We start from the raw sequence: 18390 nt of genomic DNA, 5'->3' as shown, positions 1-18390 counted from the left end.
GTTCACATATAACTGAAAAATTGTGCTCTACACTGGAATTTGACACAACATTGTAAAATGACTATAACTCAGTAAAAAAAAAGATTTGCCTTAAAAAAAAAAAAAAGGCAGCAAATCTGTCCTTCCAAAATGATGAAGAAATACACACACTTTCAGATAAAGGCTGGAGGAGTTCATAACCACTAGACCTATGGAAAACTAATGGGAATCTCTTGAGTTGGAAAAAAAGCATGCTAGACAGAACTTGAAGCCATATGAAAAAATAAAAATCAGAAAATACACTGAGACTAATGAAAACAAAACATATCAAAGTTTACAGCATACTGCAAAAATAGTATTGAGGGAAATTTATAGCTGCAAACATATACATTAAAAGAGATCTCAAACCAATAATCTAGTTTTACACATTAAGAAACTTAAAAAAGAAAAAGAAGCTATCAGAAGAAAGGAAAAAATAATGTCTAGTGGAGATAAATAAAATACAGACTAGAAAAACAAAAAGAGCAATAAAACTAAGGGTTGGGTTTTTGAAAAGATAAAGTTGACAAACCTTAAGCTGTACTAAGAAAAAAAGAGAAAAGACTAAAATTTCTAAAATCAGAAACAAAAGCAGGGACATGACTACCAATTTTACATACATAAAAAGGACTATGAGGGGATACTATGAGCAATTATACACTAAAAAAAATGGATAACCTAGAAATGGATAAATACCTAGAAACACACTTAGAAATATCTACCAAGATTAACTCAGAAAGAAACAGAAAATCTGAATAGACCTATAACTAATAAGGAGATTGAATTAAAATCCTTCTAACAAAAAAGCCCAGGACTAGATGGCATTACTGGTGAATTCTACCAAACACTTAAAGAAGAATTAACACTAATCCTTCTCAAACTCTTCCAAAATAACTGAAGAGGGCAGGATGCTTCCTAACTCATTCTAGATAACCAGGATTACCCAATCCCAAGCCAGAAAAAAAACTACAGGCCAATATCCCTTGTGAGTAACTTTGCAAAAGTCTTCAGCAAAATACAAACTTAATTCAGCAGCTGCTTAAAAGGAATATACAACTTTGTATTGGAAAGGAAGAAGTAAAATTACATCTGTTCATAGATGACATAATCATATATGTAGAAAACCCAAAATATTATTTCCTTGAATTCAGCAAAGTTACAGGATACAAAATGAACAAAGTTCAGCTGCATTTCTATATACCAGCAATGAAGGCATAATTGATAAGGAAATTAAGAAAATTCCATTTACAATAGCATTAAAAAGAATAGAATATTTAGTAATACACCTAACCAATAAGGTGAAAGATTTGTACAATGAAAACTACTAAACATTGCTGAGAGAAATTATTCTTTATATTTATTATCATTTTTTCAAAAACATAATAACAAAAAAATGCAATTCTTGCATTGTTAAGAATGTAGAGGAACCCCTGTGCATTACCGATGGCAATATAAAATGATACAGCTGCTGTGGAAAACAGTTTTGTGGTTCCTCAAAAAGTGAAACATAGAATTATCATATGATCCAGCAATTCTGCTCCTAGTTAAATACCCAAACAAACTGAAAACAGATATTCAAACAGATACTGGTACACCAATGTTTACAGCAACATTATTCACAATAGCCAAAAGGTGGAAACCCTAATGTCTTATCAATAGATGAACAAATAAAAGGTGGTATATACACATACAGTGGAATATTCTCCAACCTTAAAAAAGAATGAAATTCTGATACATGTTACAATATGGGTAGCATTATGAAAGCATTATGCTAAGTGAAATAAGCCAAACACAAGGGACAAATACTGTATAACTTTACTCATATGAAGTCTGTAACAGGCAAATTTATGAAGACAGAAAATACAATAGAGATTACCAGAAGCTGGGTGAGAGAGGAGAATTGGTAGTTATTATTTAATGGGTACAGAGCTTCTATTTGGGAAGATGAAAAAGTCTCGGAAATGGGTACTTAGGATGATTATAAATGTACTTAAAACCACTGAACTGTACACTTAAAGGTTAAACAGATTTTAAATATGCTTAAGAACCAAGTCAAGTTACATGAATTTGAACCAGTTACTCAGCTGAGATAAAATATGTCTAGTGAACTGCCAGGTACGCATTATTATCCCTGACCAGCCATGTGCCATCTGAACAAGAGGAAGAATTCAGAGACTATAGAGCATAGAGTACTTTTTGTATTTGTCAAAGGCACTCATAAGTATGGTTAAATTCAATATTCTTATAAATCATGTAATTTGCACCATCATTAAAACAACAAAGATGTCAGGCACCTGGGTACCTCCATCCAGGTACATGTGTTACTTTAATAATCAGGTAAGATAAGTATCTCCAGCCCCCATCCTATCTATATCCTTTAAGGACAGATAGATTCCATCCTACACAAGGACTGCCTTTCTGCCACGTTGCTGGAGCACCTTGCTCTCCACCATTTCTCCTCACATCTCCTTTTCCTTTTGTTCCTACATCTTTCACACCTTTCTCTCAAGCTCTCCAAAAAAACTCAAAATTCCTCTCTGCTTTTGTCTTTTCTTTCTAGACTTCTCTTATCCACAAAGGTTCAAGATACTTTCCTCAACAAAAAGTCATCTTCTCTGAGGTATGAATTATGCCATTCCCTTAGTATGTGTAAGTTGTTCAGTCAATTTTTGTTTTAAACAGAAATTTTTTCCTTTTCAATGACATTCACATATACTGAAGTCCAGAAATTTTACTAGCTTGTTATTTACTCTAAGTGCTAATTAACAACAAAATATTTAGAAATTTTAAAATATTAGCCTTTAACTCAAAGTAATTTCAGTTTTAAATGTCATCTTCTCTAACAGTCAAATTTCAAAATCTTAAAAACAACATACAAGCACTGATAGAGGAAACAAAGTAGTTCCTGATATTTCCAAATAACCAACTATCTTTAAAAAAATTTCTCCTTGATCAGTTGTAACTCTGCTTAGCATACTTATCACAAACTACTAAATGGATTCATACACAAAAACCTCCACTAGACCCCATAAAAAAATTCCAATAAGCAGTCACAGTTCCTACTTTCTAAAGCAGACAGTCCAAGTTCAAACAGAACTATATGTGTAGTTAGTTATAGGCATAGTAAAAAACCTACTTTCTTTTACACATTGGCTATGAACATAGGTATGTGCAGATGATGAATAAGAACAAGAAGTTTCATGCAAGAGGAAGGTGCATTCTATAATAAGAAGAGAGGGCTTTGGAGTTATGTCGGTCCACTGATGTCCTCTCTCAATTAATTCTCATCACAACCTTAGGAAGACGAAATACAGCTGCAATGTGATAACTAGCATATGAGGAGACAAGTTTAGGGAGGTCCCAGATTCCTTGGCTAGTGTATACAAGAGCAGAAATGGGGTTTGATGCCAGACATGTTTAATCCCAAAACTTTTGCATTCCCAGAGTTAACATGGAAGATATATATACATTAAAATAATAGAAATCATTCCCATTATTACTTATCTGATGGGTATGTAACATTAAGCCTCAATTTATACGACAAAAAAAAAAAAAAGAAAAGAAAAGAAAAAACCGCAACAACAAAAAAAACCTGAAAGTTTTTACCCCAACAGAATCACTAATACAAACGAAGTATAAAATTTGGTAAAACTCTAACTCTGTTACTTTCATATGGCAGACACAATCTCAAATCTAAGTGTAATGGGAGAATTACCTCTATGTTGGGGTAGTCTGGACACTTAAAAAACTGAATATGTACTAGTCCAATCTCTAGGGAACAATTAACAATCTGAAATCCATGGCTTGCCCTGGAGGTACACCAAACTAAATCTTAGTATTTCCAAACCTCCAAAGGTACACATATCTTCTGCCCTGGCATGCATATGGCAAGGCATGTGCACGTATTTATTATCTATAGTTACTTGTTTCATCAGCAATCCTCAATTTGGTTCTAAATCAAAGGCTTCGATAAAACAGTAAATTATATTCAAATCCTTGTTTTGAATACTTATATGAAAATTTAATAACTAAATATTTCAAAAAGGCAAAAGACTTTATGAAGACTCTTTGTATAGAAGACAATCAGGGTGGGGAGGAAGGGAGAAAGGAAAAGGTTGGCTTTGGTTACCACCTGTCTGTAACCAATTTCAAAGTATCTGTCTGCACCGACCAAAATGTATTTAAGTAAAATCTGTATTTACTGGTATAATTCATTCAATGTATTAAAAATAAAACTAACAGACTCTGTGGTGAAGTTACAGACTTAAGAAATACACAGAAAGAACTTTTCATCTTGTCTCAACACCATGTCATTTTTATATATATCAAAAAAAAGATATTTGATTTTTTTCTATACTATTTTAAAAAGAAGTTTAAATACAAGGATAATTTACATAGCACTTAGTGGTACACTCTGCAATGTATAATAAAACTTATTTATATGTTGTTAAAATAATGTTGGAAAGTAGTTAAAAGGACTAAGAGTGAGATAAAGGCAGAGGAAAAACAAAACTATGTAGTGACTTATGAATCACTACATAATTTTAAATTTTATCTCCATTTTAGAAGTTAACCGTACTTCACAAATGTGTGACTAAACCAATGTTCACACCTCCACACAAAATATTATTACACAAAAATTTTTTCTATTTTCATAGATTAGCATGAATGCTTGTCATTCTCAAAATTCTCTTATTTAGCCTAATTCTTCCATGGGGAACCAAATTCATTATCTGTAGCAAATTCCTTTCTTAAGCAAAACAACTAATTCAGTAAATGGCTTAAAGGACTATAGTAATAAGATAATTTTTTACAGTTGTTTTATGTGTCAAGAATCAATAATACCAAAGTAAATGCATTTAGAATGGCAATACCTTAAGTTTTTCTACACTTTAAAATGTTATTATATAATGAGCTTAATTTTCTACATTTATACACATTTAACTTAAGCTTTGTTTACATTTAAGCTCACAGAAATTGAAATCATGACATTTAGTTACTAAGTACTATAAATAATAATATATAATGTATGACACTGATGAACACACACAACACATGAATTCTCATCCTCGTCTCAACTAGTTAAATATCAATGCAGCAGTTCAGTGAGATTTTACTGTAATTTATCATTAGGCTATCTAACTTTTAAAATGATAAAAATCAACCTTACATTACAGAGGTGCAAAGTATTTATTACCTACATTAAAAATTATCTGGATTAATTTCTAAGCCCATCATTCCCCAATGAATCTTCATAATACAGTGATGAAAAGGTGGGAAGAAAGGAAATAATGCATGAAATATCAACAGATATATAGTTTATCATTTATTCAATTCACACAACAAATCCTTACTGAATATCTACAGTGCATCAGGCATTATGCCAGAAGCCAGAGATATAAAAGGGAGTTAAGACAACATGGTCCCTATTTTCACAGTAATTAGTCTCCTAAGGAGACAGATCCTGATCAGATAATTCTATGACTGAGTATATGAAAACAGATATAAATGCTCTATGAACAGTATCACAGCTGTATGAAATGTATTTAATACAGGAATCTGTTCCAGAGTAAGGGTTCAGGGAAGAGTTCAGAGAGAATAGAAGGTTTTCAAGCTGAGAAATGAAATCTGGGAAAAATTAAGAAGGTGAGAGATGTGGAAAGAGAGGGAAAAAAAAAAAAAAAGATGAAGACCCAGTAGTGGGAAGGAGCACAGTACATTCCAGAAAGAAAAGGTCTACAAGCAGAGACCAAGAAAGGGAGTGACATTAGAGACTGAAAAGGAGAGAGGCCAGATCATAAGAGTTCAGCTCATTTTAGGATTTTTAGTCTTTTCTAGTCTATTTTTCACTTCTAAAGTGAAAAATGTCTGTTTCTAATATAAGTTCTACTTGTGGAACTTTGCAGGTAATGAAAACTTCACAAATAATTGTTGAAAGAATAAGACAGAAAGGTCTAGTTTACTTGAGGCAAAAATAGATTTCTTTTCTTAATTAAATTCATTTTAAGATCATATAAGTGGAGAAAAAATTAACATCCACTCAAAATAAATGATTTGTATCTAATAAGCTAAGTTGTTTTGCTCTGAGCTTTCTTCTGCTTCTTCAGATTATTTTACTTTTAAAGTATAGTGCTCAAACTGAAAATAATATAAAAAGGGATCAATATCAAAAGATTAAAATAGGAAAAATTCCTTTCCAATTTTTGTATCCCTTTTGAACTCCATTCTGTTCTAAACACCATTTTCCTAACAGTTCAGTCATTTTAAATTGTGGCCTGTCTTCCAACTAATATCAAATATTTAATAAAATACAGGTAATATAGTTTAAAAATCTGGAGCAGAGCCACTTCATCATAGTTATTATAATTTTTTAATTCCTTTTATCATATGGTCCCTTACCCCTCTCCATAGAATATTCAGCAACAATAATTATATTCTTATTTCCTCATCCCTGGTGATTAATAAACACACTGACATTCAAAAAATCATTACTGAAAATTTACTAAGGATAAAATACTGGACTATGCACTGGGATTGAAATATGATTAAGATACTCTTTCTTTGATGATTTCTAGCTATCAATAGTCAACTTGGGACATAGGTAAAACATAACAAAATTCAAAACCCACACTGACGATCTCAACGTGATAGGCAGACTCAGGAGTCTGGATTTAACTTTTATTTCTTTGGTCAGCTATCACCTCTTATGAAAATTATTTAAGAGTAAAAATTAGTTTTAATAAAAATAAGAGCAAATAAGACAGAACTTCTCAGCTAACCATGCAAAAATTATTAATACAAAAAAACAAGGATTACACATATGCCTATCTCTAGTCAATTCACAGATCTCAAAATATTGCTAATAAACTTCAAAAAAATGGCGATTCAGATTTAGACTTCATGGTTCAGACATTTTCTAGTTAAGCATTTTCAAATGACATATATATCATATTAAAACACTATATATAAGATATGAAATATGAAATTTCTTTCTAAAATGACCCTTTTTAAAATATTTTGTCATATCTGAGTTTTACAGTTTCCTCCTAATTCATCTTCAGTATTTATTATATTTTCCAACCTTGACTGTTCCATATAAACATGAGAAGTAATGACTCAATCTAAACTTACAGCTGCAGCTATTTTCCATGATACCAACCAGTAAGAAAAAATTAGCAGAAGCATGGCAGAGTCGTGCTTCTCTGCGTGCTATTCTACTAGAACCTCAGCATGGAAAGTACCAAAAGGGAACAGAACACATACCAATTAAACCTGAGAACTGAACTTCTGTCCCTATAAAAAAGCAATGCCATCCTTCTATCATACCCATCCATCCATTTATATATCTATATCTATCTTTGCCTGTCTTCTATATCCTAGGACTACAGTTTAGTAACTGTATGCATTTGTATGAGCACTATACTTTAAATCCCATTTAACATATGCAGGGGGAGGAAGAGGGGGGAAGAGGTTCCAAATGACAGTAAAACTTAAGAAGAAAGAATCTTTGGTTATCTTTGGAGGATTTCAGGAAACCAACTCAACTGAAAACTGGTAAATAAAAAGAAATCTAGCATTTATTCTGCCTTTTCTGTATAAACTGTACTGCATAAAAAAAAGCTGATAAGAAAAAGTTCTTTATAGAAGTCCAATAAATGAAGAAAGAATGAAAAATTAGGACAATACTATTTTGCAACCTCTAGTAAAATAATGAATCTAAGCAATAATCATCAATGGCTGCTAAATTTACTAGGTTAAAATGGTGACAGGGAACTTTACAAAGAATGGATTAGGCTGACAACACTTGACCCTCGTGATCAGTCTTATCACCACAGAGAGTGATAACCAGACATCATGCAAAAGAAAGTACAATAATCTATAAAGTATTCTTCCAAAAAAAATTAAACCCCAGTCTGATCAAGCCTCTGGATTTAACAACCAGCTCATAAGAAACACAGGGGACAGAGGAACATGTTAAATGACACCACAAAGATACACTCAGCAAAATCCAAAATGTAAAAACTTCTATAAGACAAATAACCTACTTTATCAACAAATAAATTACAAGGTGATAAAAGGATGGAAAGACAAGAAACTATAGGTTAAAAGAGACAAATACATAAATTAAATGCAATATGTGAACTTTCTTTAGATCTTGACTTAGGCAGACCAACTGCACAAGAAAGCAAAATTATCAGACAATGAGAAAAATGTGAATATTAATTGCATATCTAATTATGCTAAAGAAATCTTAGTTTTCAGGTGTGGTGACAGTACTGTGATTATACTAAAGCACCAAAAATGTGTCCCTCCTTTTTAGAGATGCATGCATAGGCACACATACGTATGTCTACAAATAAAGTTGATATGATGTACAGAAATTGCTTCAAAACAGTCTGAGAGAAAGGGTGCAGGGATCACTGGTATACATGGAATAAAACTGACCATCATTAACTGTTGAAACTGGATGGGGGACACATAAAGCTTCATTACACTACTCTATTTTTATATATGTTTTTAAATGCTCATTTTTAAATTTGAAAAAAAATAAAGAAAAAGAATTGTCCTTTGTAGACTGTTAACCTCTGAGGCATTCTTATGTAACATAGTGATTGAGCCCACCTACACAGAGGCACTATTCCAGGTGCTAGAGACACAGTATAATAGAAGAGACAAGCATTTTAAAGTTCCCTGCAACAGAGTAACTGACAAATGAAATAGAATTATTATATAATTGCTAACAAAGAAGAAATAATTAGAAGCATATAATTCCAGAGATTTACTAATAGTATTTGACAAATATGAACATGAACAATAACCAAATGGTTTTTTTTTTTTTGTAATCATCTCCCATTCTTTCCTCTGATGACCCCTAGCTTTCCAATATTACAAAAGATATGTCAAAGTAAAAATATTATCTACTTGCTACTTTCTTTCTGCACAAACACTGAGTTTACATTGTTTGGCAATTTTTGGTTTCTTTTTGTTAAGACAGCTTAAAATCAAAATTGTGACAAACATATTTGGCCACTGCTCCCTTTTCTTAACTTTCTATTACAATATATTTTAGTGAAAGTAAAAGAAAAGTGAGCAAAGAAAAGTTTCTTAAATAGTAGCTTGTGAATTTTCCATGTAATCATGGATAGCAAGGCCAAAATGGTCTCCTATAGAAACAGAGATAATAAGGACAAACTACTAAATTTAAAATTGGTATATTGTGCTAGCCCAGTAAGTACTGTTCCTTTCCTACAAATCAGAAACTATATGACAGAGTTATAGGCTTCTTGCATACTTAAAAGATTAAACTATTATAAATATCAGTACCTACTTATATACATATACATTTATAAGCAGTGGCTTAAATATTTCAAAATAAAATATAAAAATATAACTATATTTATAGTTGTCCTGTATCATTTTTTTTAATTTATATTTTTAAAGGTTCTTTCAAACTATTAAAATACTAAAACTCTCTTGTCTAATACTTTAGTATAACTGAGCACTGGATAGGTAACACTAGAAGAAAGTACTATGAAAGATACATATTTTGAAAAGAAATTACTTGTAGAATGAGCCACTCCATTTCACGAAAAAAACAAGAGACCAGTCACCAATTTCCAGGTCACAATAGAGAGAAGCAAGTAACATTAGATGGAAATAAAACACTGTTTAATAAAAATACAATTTTGATCACACCACCTAGAGCCTCATGAAGAACTTTCACGTTCAAAAAAGCATGAATGAAAAAACTGAAATACACAGAGCAGTTGTAAACCATTTATAAAGCTCACACTGGGAAACAGGATTAAATACATAGGATCTCCTTAGGGAATAATAATGTGAGGTATTAGTCTATTTTTTCTGCTTAGGGGGAAATATTTTGGTCTGTGGTATCTCTGAAAACATCCAACTGAGTTCTCTAACAACCCAGTTCAACTGTACACTCATATGTGTGGGATATTCATATAGAAGCAATCAATATAAAGGCCAAGCCTACATGCAGAGGAGAGCAGACCCAACACTGGGCAACGCAGCCTGGGTATCACTATTGCTTTGTCAATTATTCTAGCAGCAACAGAAATCTACCTCTGTATCAGGAGCCAAAATTTGTTTAAACAAAAAAAAAAAAAAAAAAAGAACATCATCATGTACTGCAACCTTAAAAAACTGACCAGCTGCAACAGCGACCAAGAAAAAAATCTGATGAATGAAGTACAAGAGAGATTTACTAGCCATAAAAAGTGGAACTGAAGTTTTCAATACCAGTTTCTCATAAGCAGAAGAATAAACAACTGAGACCCTGACATGAAGAGACACATGTCTCTGGTTTGGACAGGGCCCACAGTTCTGTCCTTTCAATCTCTAGCTCTGTATTCTTTTCTTTACACAGCACTACCTTCTCTCTCAAGGATGTCTTAATTACACCATTATTAAAACAACTTGCATTTACTCAAAACACTGGGCAGCAGGTCAGATGTGTACATCCCAATCAGCTTGTCCAGTGACCCCCAACAGAACCTGGGGGAAAGCTACTACCCTCTTTGCCCAAGGTCACACATGTTTCCAGGCAGAGTAAGCTCTAAAAGAACCCACATGCTTTGCCTTCCTAGAAAAACAAAATTCCCTCTAAAGCCCAAACACTCGGGTAAACGTGCTCTCTTCACAGACACCAAAGGCTAATTTGGCCGCTATTTCTCACAGATTTTATCCATAGGAATTCCATGCTAGTCTTCTTGCTCAGGGTCCAAAGAAAATTATATAGTTCCATCAATCTAAGACAACAATCTATGAAATTAGAATCTTCCAAGTCCCATTTATAAAATTACCTTTCTTTCTCAACATTTAGGTACCCTAAAAAGCACCCTGTTTCTTCTAAATTTCACATTCAGACCATTACTGCCAATGAGTGTTAATTCATAGATAAGCATTTTTTTTAAAAAGCGTATTAAACATCCATTAAACCTACTATGTTTTTTTTAGAATTTTTCCATGTGCCCTTTTAATACCTAAAATTTTGCTTATATTTTAATGCATATATTTTCCCTAATCTAGACTCTCATCAAACCATGAAGACTTTGAAAGTGAGTAAATTCTGTTATATAAATACTTTATATGTAGACATAATACCACATCATACAAATATACTCTTCTCTAGAAGTATGTGTAATGTTGATTTTTCTCTATTCTTCCTAATACACTGTCCTTCAATTATTCAATCCTTAAAATAACTTGAAGAATTCTGATATAAATGCACCTAACCAAAACAAACTCAAAAGGCCATACCACCAGAGCAGCAAATTCCTAATATCATTTGCTCCAAGGACTACTATAGAATAGTTTTTTAAAAGTACCTGTAAAAAAGTTCCATAATATAAATGTGGTATATTTCAGAATATAATTTTATGTTTAAATAATTTCTTAAGTTTCAATAAAACATAGTACATTATGAAAAACAATTAAATGACAACCAATTATTTCATATAACAAAATGGCATGTCTTTATTAAATGCCAGTTATTCAATTCTACCAACAATTCTCCCGAAGTCATAAATAAATGGGAACAGTATCTACCTGAAAAATGTTCTGAGAGACTTACCATCATTTTGGCTCTTGCCCTTCATCTCCTCCTTCCACGATGGGATGGTGTTCAGTGGAACATAGTCCCTTATGTATTCTTTGCGTCTCTCCTCTAAGGTCATCTTCAGCAAACGTTCTTGCAAAATAAAAGCAGAATCTCCATTTGTATATAACTTTTGAGTTCAGGAATAATTTTATAACTCAAATATTAACCATGTTAAACTAACCAACAACAAAATGCAAATCTAATGACTCCATATTTGACAGGAAAAAGTGTCAAACTAATACCATATTAGTAGAGGGAAAAAAGATCAAAGCCTGATGAGGAAGACATTCTTGTGATAGTCCAAAAAGGAAGTAAACTCTTTCAATCAACATCTAATGACAGCCCACTATGTGCCAGGCAAAACGTTTATTCACTGCAGCTACAAAGGTGACCCTTAACTTTGAGGAGTTCACATGACAAATGAGGAAAGGGATAAGATACAAAACAATAACAACATAAATAAAATACAAAATCCTAAAACAAATATGTACAAATGCTAAGAGTATAAGAAAAGGAGTCATCAAGATATTTCCTTAATTCTATGATGCCATCAACAATAAAGTACCCTTTCAATTTAATAATAACTTTGGAGGTGATACAAATAATACTTTAAGTATAAATCTTGATTACAAGATGAAAATCTTTTTAAATGCTTAGAATTAACAATTGTTTATGTCATTTATAAAGAACTCACTGTGCCAGGTATTCACATCTATAATTTTATTAAAATAATCTTCCCAACACTTAGCAAAATTGATAGTATTATTATCCCTATTTTGCAGATAGGGAAATGAAGCACATCAAAGTTCAGTAGTTTGTCCAAAGTAAGAGAGCTTTCCACTAAAATCCAGTCAACTATCTCCATTAGTCAAAAAACAGCCTATACCATTTGACACTATACCATACCATCAGACACTATACCTATACCATTAGTCACTCTACTGTACTACCTTCTCAGGAAAACCTCTCCAAAAGAGGTGGCACGAATGCTAGTCCCTGAAGGACAAATAGAATTTTGCCACGAAGAGGTAAGAAATAAGGATATTTCAACTAACAGAACAATGCAAACAAACATATGTTACGGGGAGGGTAAGTGGCCACAGAATTGAAAAGTAGCTGGAAACATAAGTTAAAACCAAAATGTATAGGAACTGCTATGATGAGTAATCCTAATCTTATCCTATAAAGAACAAACACCACTAATATTCAAACTTGATTATGTATATCCTAGAAGGTTTATAAAATGATCCACTAGAACGCAGAGAAAAAAATGTAAGAAAATATATTTATTTTTAATCTAAGGAAATGACAAATTAGATTTACTAATATTCAATTTATCTGACACTGGCATCCTCACTCATTCTGTATGTCAGCTGTCATGTATCATATACTTTTCCAAAGGTCTCCACAAAGTAGAGAGACCGATAGATGCTCACTCACCAACTCTCTTTCAGAATATTACAAGGTATTGTAGTTTAGGTAAATGGATTTAAGGATAGTATCTAGTTTTAGGTAATCTAACCCTCATAAAACAATCACTTTAAAAAATTCTTTCACAGAAATAAACTGCAGAAAGTATTACTGTAAGCAAAAATGAGTAAAAAATGGGGAACCAACATTTTCCCATTCCTAGAACTGGCTTTTCTTCAGACACATTAGGAGACCCCAAATAAAAGAAGCAATTTTAATCACATGATTACATGTGATATATTCAAATCACAATACTATAATACTCAAGGGTCACACTATTGAATTTAAGATGCCTAGGGTATTCAAGAACCTGGAACTTAGGAGAGAGATCTAGCCTAGATATTTTAGAAATTAACCTAAACTTCTAGTCCAACAGGAAGTTCATAGGGGAGAGTGAAGACAGAGGACCAAACCTCCACAACATGTAGGCAGTAGACAAAAAGAGAAGGGGGAAACGAAATAAAACTTAGATGTCACTGGGAATACAAGGTGAATCAAGGTCCAGAGTGATGTGAAAACCAGAGAAGAGTTTTAATAAGGAGAAGAGGTAAATATTGCCCACTGCTGCAGGAAGGTCAAGAAGAATGAAAATTAATAAGCCAAATGGTTAACAGAGCTGTCTGGATTCTAATGCCAAATCATGCAAATCTATGTGATCTTGGGCTTAACCCCTTTATGGTTCTGCTTCTTTTTGAGATAGGTTGGTAGGTATTATTCCCAACATACAGATGAGGCAACTAAAACAGAGAGGTTGAATAAATTACTTAAGGTAGTAATTTATTCTAGTAAGCTAGTAAGCAGTACAACTAGGGTTCAAACTTAGGTAAATTGTGTTCAAAGCACTTGACCTTACAGTATATTACCTCAGAGGCTTTTTGTGAGAATTAAATGAGATAAACCAAGTAAGGTACTTAGAATAGTACAGGGCACACACGTTGGACTCAAACGCTATTTTTATATTAGTACCATCATCATTGTTATTACTGAATGACTTTAGGAACATTAGCTTCCTTAGAGTATAACTGAGATCCAGGAGATTTTGAGGGCCTGAGGAAAAGAGGGAAACTGGGAACAGCAACTCGAATGTGAAGTCCTTCAGAAGGAAGGTTACTTTGGGTCACTGTTATAGATTAAGGGGAGGAACCTGAAGACACTGAGAAACTAAACACCCAAAAGGGAATAAATGACAGCACAAGATCTCAAAGAATACGGATGAGATAAAGAGCACAAGCAAGGGGTTAATATTAGTAAAAAAGAGGAAAAGTGCTTTCTCTTAGATATGAAGAAAGGTGAAAGAACAAAGGACATGTAAAGAAACAAATGAGACTATGGAGGAAGATGTCAGGGCTGTTAATGCTTTATGACATATTTTCTCTATGAATTAAATGGCAATGTAGTCTGTGTAGAATAAGAAGATGGGGTCTTGATGGAATAGGAATCTTAAAGGGAACAGTAAATTTGAAAGAATCACACAGAGGAAGAAAAGTGATGACTAGCCTTTACCAAAGCACTACTAAAAAAGCCCAGATCGCTAACATGGAAATACTGCAATATCAATGATCAGGTTAAGTTACTATGACCCAACTTGTAGTTTTAGTAAGTGTCAGAAGTACGTATGGGAATGCAACCTGACCTCTGTCATTCCATTTACTTAAAAGTTTGTGTAGACACTTAGAACAAAAACAAGATTAATAATTAGATAATAATATTTAAAATGAGATAATTTAAGTTTTATTTCTTGAAATGGTAAAACACATTGACTGGTTTTGAATTAGGGCTCAAAACATTAGATCAATAACATTTATTAAATCCATGTGGACTTGAGAATTCCTTAGTTATATATTTAAACAATGAAACATACTGAGGGCCACAGTTAAATATACAGTCTCTTTGGCTTTACACAAAACTTTTCCTTAAAGTATGTTTCACCTTTGCAGTGAACAAAGCATATAAGCAGGCAGATGTACTTATTAGATAGTATTACTGAGTTAAAATATATTTATAGAATGCCTTGACATTTCAATAAGGTGGGTAAGCCTTTCCTTAGATTTAAATAACAGCTACAAAAATATAATACCGCCCTCTCCAGTGCAATTCAGAAAAATGTCATGCAATCCATCAGCTTAATACTAACTACTGTAATGGAAATCCCTGGCTCCTTCTTGATGGTGTAACATATATACATATTTTTATTGAAGTATAGTTGACTTACAATATATTTTAACTATTAAATATTCCAAAAATAGACATCTTGATTAAGACACTAAGACACATTAAAAAGTCTTCAAGTCACAATAACTTTTTCTTTTAACATTAAACTTCATGCAAAAATAGGACAAGAAAAAATTTACTTTGCTAAATGCCTTCTTTAGTTGTGTATTTGCTTGTTTAGAAGATATTAATTTGGTTATATTTTTCCCTAGTATAGAAGCAAAAGAAGAAGAAAAAAAAAAAAAAAACACAGTAAAGATTCTAAAATGCTTGCTTATCACAGTCCCCAACAGCGTAGATGTTTAATGAAGGAACCACTGTTACTTTAGGAACATCACCTATTAAGACAGAAAAATAGTTCTTAAGTAATCATTATAATTTCATCAATTATTCATGTATAGAAAACAACCTCCATGACTCCCACTATTCTGCCCCCATTATTATCAATAATACAAAGCTAACACTTCAAGACCATCAGTAAAAACGAGCACAAAAGATTTTCCAATGTTTACAAGGTAAATCCTTGTTGAAACTCAGATAATTGCTACTGCAGAAACAAAGCAAAGTTATTTTACACTACTTTATATATCAGGCTGTTATTCTCAACAGCATTTGTTTTGTGACTCCAAAATTAAGTTCTATATATACTCATAATCATTAAAACAAAATTAAATGGCATATACAACTAGTCTGTCAATATTTCGAGACCATTTTATTGAGTTGTTCAGTTATGCTATGTTAAATCTTCCCAGTAGTTAAGGTGAAAAAAAAAAATTCCCTCCTCATCCCTTTCCTCCTGCATTGTTTGAAGTAGGCCCTATGTAGAGGATTCTTTTTCCACATTCGTTCTCTTTCTTTCATGCCTCGATCCAGTTTGGCCTTCCTGTTTACAAAGCCCCGGAGCTGCGATGAGAATCTACAGGTTTTAAAAGCTATTACCAAGGAAATCAACTTTCAACCTCGTTACGCCTTTATCCTTCTTCTATAAAGAAGATGAGATACTTAGGGGAGATCTGCACTTCCTTCACTCGACCTCACTCTTGATACACACAGGTTTAGTATACCTCAGCAGTAGCAATGCAAGTTCTTTTTACCACATTTCTGTAAAATTAGCCGCTAAAGAGTAAAAAGAAAGGTGTGGGGGAAGAAAAGAAAGACTCAAGTTTTACCTTAGATTATCTAACGATGATGCCACAGAGAAAGAGAGAGGGAGAGGGAGAAAAGAGGGGCTGGGTCAGACACTTCCGCGTCTTACAGAAGTAAGGGTCACTGTCAATCTGGCTGATCTGGATTAGCCTTAATCTGCACAAAACTCAGGCGTGGGTTCATTCAGAGACTGACATCAGTCCCTCAATCTCGCTGAGCAACTTCGGACTATGAATGGGGCTGGAACACAGAGGAACTCTATGCAAGGAAAGCCCATTCAGAATTAGGTGAAGGCACTCAGCCTCGCGGACAAGACCCGCTCGTTTCAGGTCTCCCCGACAGTTCTAGGTCTGGAAAGTCACACTGCAGCGCAGAAATAGGGGCCGAGCCCCCAAACACCCGACGGTGGGGACGCCCTGCCAGAGGAACAGGGGACAGAGGCGAGGAGTGAACGGCTGAGGCTCAGCGGGCGGGGAGCAGCTGCAGCATCTGCCGCCCGGGTGCCTGTCGGCGGGCACGTGTCCGTGGGACACCCGGGCCGGAGTCCGAAAGTCCCAGCCGGGGTCTGGGGACAGGACGGGCGGCCTGAGTAAGTTATGCGGAGCTCGGGGGCCGCCGCGAGCGGAGGTGACCCGGCACGACGGGCAGCAGAGAGGGGCGTGCGCCCACACGTGCGCGAGCGGCAGGGGCCCGGAGGCGGCGCGTGCTCGCCGGGTGCGCGGGTGCGCGCGTGCTCGCGTGTGTACACACGGACCCGCCAGAGAGGCGGCACCGGCCCGGCGGGCGCGTGGCGGGAGCAGGGCGGGGGGCACCGCGGCCCACGTAGCCCTGACCCCCGCCCCCACCCCACCCCCACCTCCCGCACCCCCAGGATTCGGCTGGCCGGTTACCTTTCTCCTCTCTCCACACCTTTTTCTTCTTGTTGCTGGGGTACATGTTGCCGTGGGGGTGGCTGGCTTTAAGCTGCAAGTTCCCCAGGCTCACGGGCAAACAGGGTGTGTGTGGAGTGGGAGGGGTGGGAGGGGGCACTCGGGAGGGAAAAGTGAAAGAGGCTCCGGGTCCCACGCGGCTCGCCGCTCTCCAGTCGCCGCCCTCCTCCCTCAGCCCGCGCTCGGCTCCAGCTCCCACCCGCCTCAGCCCGGCGGCCGCCGCCACAGCAGCACCTCAGAGCCTGTCAACTAGGTCACGCCTCGCGCTAACCTAACCCCCGCGCAGGCCCCGCCTCCCAGCCGCTAGCCAGCGCCGCCTCCCATTGGCTGCACCGCCCGCCGCTCTCCGCGTTCCAGCCACCGCGCGCCCGGACTTAGGCCCCGGGGCGCACGCGCAGGCGCAGGCTCGGGCCCCACGCCGAGGACGTTGGGGAGCTGGAGGGGGCGGAGCCAAGCCGCGAGGGGGCTGGAGGTGGCCTCGCGACAGGGGCGGGGCGTGGAGCGGCCGCCCGGGAGGAGGTGGGGCGCTGGGCCCTTCCCTCCGGCTTAGCTGTGCTAGGGGGACGCGAGGGCGTGGCCTCGAGGGCCAGGTGCGCCAGGTGACTGCGGAGCCTAGCGGCGAACGCTGCCTCCTCAGGGCCTGGAAGATGTGGAAGTGGGAGGACGTAAGTCCACACGAATTGTATGTGCTCACTCTAGATGCCCCGTCGGAACGGATTTTACCAGAAAATCTAAAGCTTCCCTCTTGGTGGGCAAGTATAACCGAAAGAAGTGAAAGGATTGGATAATGGTTCCAAACTATATACTACCAACTCCTCGACCTTGTAATAAAAATTACATATAGCACTGGCTTCCCGTAATGTCTGGAAGGAACAAACGTAAACCGGACGACTCAAGGGTTTTAAGAACCGGGAAGTCATGGGCAACCAGAACTTTATACTGGAAACAGAAGCATCGAAGCAAAATCAGACCAGAGCCAGATCATCTTATCAG

The 18390-nt window shown here is 35.9% G+C and overlaps 1 protein-coding gene across 2 annotated transcripts in view; it reads right to left on the bottom strand.

The window, feature by feature from the left end:
- The window catches only part of MACROD2 (mono-ADP ribosylhydrolase 2), a 1873695-nt gene extending 1856050 nt beyond the window's left edge, over positions 1-17645 (bottom strand). Inside the window, exons 1-2 of one of the 2 annotated variants that reach the window (XM_064475896.1) lie at positions 17359-17645; positions 11615-11731 (exon numbers count right to left, since the gene is read on the bottom strand). In XM_064475896.1, coding sequence (XP_064331966.1) covers positions 11615-11731; positions 17359-17404 — 163 coding nt within the window. In that variant the 5' untranslated portion in view covers positions 17405-17645. The remainder of the gene's footprint in view (positions 1-11614; positions 11732-17358) is intronic. The other variant, XM_064475895.1, reaches the window with a different exon arrangement.
- Positions 17646-18390: the final 745 nt, after the last annotated feature.

This window comes from Camelus dromedarius, chromosome 18, assembly GCF_036321535.1.
Source record: "Camelus dromedarius isolate mCamDro1 chromosome 18, mCamDro1.pat, whole genome shotgun sequence".
Classification (NCBI taxonomy): Eukaryota; Metazoa; Chordata; class Mammalia; order Artiodactyla; family Camelidae; genus Camelus; species Camelus dromedarius.
Note: the sequence above shows the minus strand (reverse complement) of the source record. Positions and strands in the feature narration are given on the sequence as shown.